General features: G+C 40.8%; 1 protein-coding gene across 1 annotated transcript; it reads right to left on the bottom strand.

Moving 5' to 3' along the window:
* Window positions 1–187: 187 nt before the first annotated feature.
* LOC105821854 (small proline-rich protein 2I-like) lies at window positions 188–397 on the bottom strand. The gene has a single exon (XM_012658653.1). The coding sequence runs from the start codon at window positions 395–397 to the stop codon at window positions 188–190; it is 210 nt and encodes a 69-aa protein (XP_012514107.1).
* Window positions 398–4,889: the final 4,492 nt, after the last annotated feature.

The raw sequence follows: 4,889 nt of genomic DNA, 5'->3' as shown, positions 1-4,889 counted from the left end.
AATGCTCATCTTCCAACAACATGATATCCGCTTCAGTACCTAGGATTTTCTCTGTCAGCTGTCATCCCAGCAGAGGTTAGGGAGGATGCAATCTGTCACCGTGGCTGAAGGGAAGATGATGGAGTCCTGCGATCAAGAAGAGCGAGTGGATCTAGCCGGTTCATGGTCCTGATGAATCCTAGTGCTGTTACTTGCTCTTGGGTGGACACTTCTGCTGGCAGGGAGGAGGTGGGCACTGCACAGGTGGGCAGGGAGGAGGTGGGCAAGGCTCAGGGCACTTAGGAGGTGGGCAGGGCTCAGGGCACTTAGGAGGTGGGCATGGCTGAGGGCACTTAGGTGTGAACACAGGAGGTGGCTGGCAGGGCTGCTTGCACTGCTGCTGCTGTTGGTAGGACATCTCTCGTGGGGCTCAGAGGATCTGAAAGATAAGCAACGGCATTCATAAGAGAGACAGTCCTGATGGTGCAACAGTTAGCCACAAGATCAACCCTCCAGTCTCCAGGGACCCATTTTGGAGACACAACCCTTAGGATTTTGTGTAGCTTTTTTACCCTTCCCTTTTAGGACCTCTCACCCTCAGCTCTTCAGTCTTTTGTGGCTGATCTCTTATTGTACCACTTTCTAAAGACAAAATTGTCTATAAGGCAGAAAGAGACGCTTCTGAGGACAGATACTATCTAGAGGAAAAAAATCCCAAATATTGAAATTCTAACCGATTCCAAACGAACTATCAACTCATACCTTCCATGAAGCCCTGGCTACCAGTTTAACTAAGCTGACTGTGGTGCTGAGCAATGGGGCTTTGGAAAGCACTGCAAAGGCTCCAGCCCGTCGCTCAAGGAGATTGCACTCTGAGAGAGATCCGTTTGGAACAGATGTGGAGCAGGAGACAGGACAGCGTCTTGCATCTCTCACTCGCCTTCAGGTTAAGATTCAGGTTAAACATTGTATTTTTTACTCCATTTCCCTCATCACCTTCAAGTCCATCTACCAAATACCAGCTAAAAGTGATCCCCCACCTTCATTATCTTCTTTTTCCCGTCCATGAACATAAAGCGACTAAGGTAAATCATCATTTCTACCCACAGGTTAAACCCTAACACCACTGAAGTACCAAGAAAGGCTGTAAGACTTGTACTCACCAGAGTCTCCAGAGATCTGTAGCTGAGTGCCAGGAAGATAGCATCGGTGTGCTGGAGAAGCCTTTTATAAGGGCCGGGCAGCCCCACGCAGGGGAATAGCCCAGAACTGGGATGATGTGCTTATTTCCCAACAAAATGCCATCTGCATGCAATCCCCAAATGACTTGGCATGCTCATGCTGTCACAAAACTTCCTAGTCGGTGATCCCCCTCACCAGGGTAAATGCACAGTGATTCAGTGGAGACATTATGTCAAGTTCTTCATGCAAGTGTCATGTGGCAATTGGAGAATATGACAAATTCTCTTGTTTCTTACAATCAGAGATGGTACTTCCCCTACCTTCTAGCTTCCTGAGTCACCTGTATGGAACAACTATTACCTCATCCAGTGTCACCTGTCCAGTCTCCAGCTTTGTTCTTTTTGACAGGGAGACCGGGGTGTGCTAATCCTGCAGCCTGGACATGTCTTGACTTCCAGGTGCAGTCGCAGTATTGCTTTACACCTAACTTCCGCTTTTTCCCAGGCCTATTTTTCTCAAGGGTTTCTTTGACAATTAATTCACTTGAACAGGGCCACAAAGGCACATCTCAGCTTCCTAGATGCTGACAGTCCCACCCTGCCTGTGTCTCCATATGGTCCCTCAATGGGCTTGAATAGGGCAAGGCCATTCCACAGTTTTCTAGGCCATAAGAGTCACATGCCAGGCCCTCCTTAAAGGTTCAAATTTGTAGATTTACACAATGGCCACATCCCTGTGGCTCTCATGGCGATGAATGACTGGTGGTCTACTAGAAACCTGAAGTCATCTTCTCCCATTTTCTTCAACAACGACTTAATGTCTGGGCCACATCCATTTAGAAGCTTTTCCACTCATAGTGCCCACATAGTGTGTGCTACTTTTTCCTACATAAGTTAATTCAATTGATTCCTTAACAATTGCTCTCTTTTGAATGATGTTTAGTAGAATTGCAGGCTTTCTCTGCACATTCAAGGAATGAAGTTCTGTGAGCTATTTATCCCACCAGTCACTTCATGGATAATTTACCTAAATAAATAAAATATGGCTACACAGAACTCACCCACTGATAATTTCTTAGTATGTTTTATTGAACCACAGTAAAACTTTAGCTAGTTTTACTCACTGTCCCAACTTGGGCAAATTTTGAGTACCTTGGCTGTGCGGACATCTCCAGGCACCACTTCATGTGACATCAAATATTTCCTAGCCTCCTTTAAGATGTTTACACAGCTATAAATTATAAATAAGAACTACTCCTACCTCAAAAGTTTGCTGCAAAAGCTCAAAGAAATACCTAATATAATGCATATTATGTAGTGTGTCTTCAAAAAAGATAGATAAACTATGAACAAACAGTAAGTAATAATAACTAATCAATAACTTCAAACACAACAAAAAGGTAATAAAGAATAGCATTGTTTATTCTTTGGATTCTCTGTTCTCCTCTTTCTTCTGGCTGAGGTCACTGCTGATTAGGTGGCGATAGCAAGATGGCACCAGAGAGTGTGCACCTTGTTTCCCTGAGAAAGCCCCTCCCAATACCTGAGGGAAGAGCTCCTGCCTCGTACTCTTAACCCAGAAGAATCGTCGGTGGTGTGCACAATGTTTCACACTTCATTGGGCTGGTACAGTAGAGAAAAATATCAGTGGCCTAACCTGAGTATTTGAAGAGGTAGGAAACTCCTTGGGTTGGGCCTCACTACTGATCTTTGTCTCAGCATCTCAGAGGAACAACAGGAGACCTAGCACTCTGAGATTCAACAATTTAGTCATCTAGATTGCTATCAGGAAACTGACACCTTCCCAGGATGCTGGAAGGCACAGGGATGCTCTTGCGGTGGGTGAGGTGCTGTCATAACATTCTTTCTCATGGCGAAATCCTAGGAACTAGAGGCAGTGCCTGCAAATTATCTAAGGAGCATGTGATTTAAAACAGTTCTATCGACAAGATTTTAGACTTGTTTTTCTTTGTCTCATGAATTACTAATAGGTTTAACGTCATTTTTAACAATAAATTATTTGGTTTACCTTTTATGCTTAATAAACTGAAGTAGGCTCAGGCTTTTTTAAGAAAAGAATGTTTAGTAAGGTTTGCCAACCTCACAAAGAGGGATAATTATTTCTTGATCTACAGAGAAAATAAGTAAAGCACAGATGATCCTCACTTTCCACTAATAGTACTTAAAGTCCTGTGCAAATTAAGTCTCTGAAACAAGTAGTATCCACATGGGGTAACAGTGGTTTATCTCAGGAGAGGACACTAAATATCTGGGGCATCGAAACGGGGAGAGAGACTAACTTTTCACTGCACAACCATTTTTAACTTCTTGTATTTTGAGTTTTGATTGAGTTTAATCCAGGCTCTTTGTCCTAATTAGGTGTGTAACTATGAGCAATTTTCTTAACATTTCTGTAATTCTCAGTTTCCACATTGAGGAAATGGCGATAATAGTACTTCTATGAGATACATTTGTATAAGATGCAAAGGAAATAATTTAAATAATAAGCCTAGTTAAACAACTCTAGAACTCTGGGAACCATGAGGCTGACTGACCTGGTCCCAAAGATCCTGGTTTGCCTAAATGTTTTGAAAAGAAGGACAGAGCTACTTTATGGGGATCAGAGAAATAAAGAAAGAAAGGAAAGTAGAGAGGGAGCTACAGGGTCATGGACAGAAGAGGGAAGGGGAAAGAGAGAGATGATTACATTTCCCAGGAGCCATTTGATTCAATTTGATTTAATATTTATAGCCTAGTTCTTTATGTTCTAAATAAAATTATTTCCATTTTAATAATAATAACTTAAGATATGCTGCTACTAAATAATATGTCTTTATGTTTCTGAAAGTATAGAATCAAAAAATAGCAGAATTGAAAATGAACAGAAATGGCAAGAGTGAGCATCCTTATCTTGTTACTGATCTTAGAGGAAAAGCTTTCAATTTTTCACCACTGAGTGGATGGATATTAGGTGTAGGTTAGTCATATATGGCTTTTATTATGATAAGGTTCATTCCTTCTACAAATAATTTGTTGACTGTTTTAATCATGAAAGGGTGTTTAATTTTGTCAGAAGTTTTTTATGTATCTATTGAGATGATGATATTGTTTTTGTCATTCATTCTGTTTATACGGTGTATCATATTTATTGGTTTGCTTATGCTGAACCATCCTTGCATCCAGGTTCATGATCGTGGTGAATGATCCTTTTAATGTAGTACTGAATTTAGTTTGCTAGTATTTTGTTGAGGATTTTTGCACCTATGTTCATCAGACATATTGACCTACAATTTTCTTTTCTTATAGTGTCCTTATCTGCCTTTGTTATCAGGGTAATGTTGTCCTCATAAGATGAGTTTGGAAGTATTCCTGCCTCTTTAATTTTGGGGGAGAATTTGAGGAGAATTCATGTTAATTCTTCTTTAAATATTTACTAGAATTCAATACTATAGCCAAGTGATCCTGGGCTTTTGTTTGATGGGAGAATTAATATTATTGACTCAATCTCCTTACACGTTATTGGCCTGTTCAGATTTTCTGTTTCTTCATGATTCAGTCTTGGTAGGTTGCTTACTTCTAGTAATTTATCCATGTCTTCTAGGTTATCCAATTCATTGGAATATAATTGTTCTTTGTGGTCTCTTAGGTTCTTTTCTTTATTTCTGTGACATCAGTTGTAATGTCTCCTCTTTCATGTCTGATTTTATATTAATTTGAGTCTTCTCTCTT

The sequence above is a fragment of the Propithecus coquereli genome, unplaced genomic scaffold (assembly GCF_000956105.1).
Source record: "Propithecus coquereli isolate 6110/MARCELLA unplaced genomic scaffold, Pcoq_1.0 Scaffold59, whole genome shotgun sequence".
In the NCBI taxonomy this organism is placed as follows: domain Eukaryota; kingdom Metazoa; phylum Chordata; class Mammalia; order Primates; family Indriidae; genus Propithecus; species Propithecus coquereli.
The sequence above is the reverse complement of the archived record's forward strand: the minus strand, read 5'-3'. Positions and strand labels throughout refer to the sequence as shown.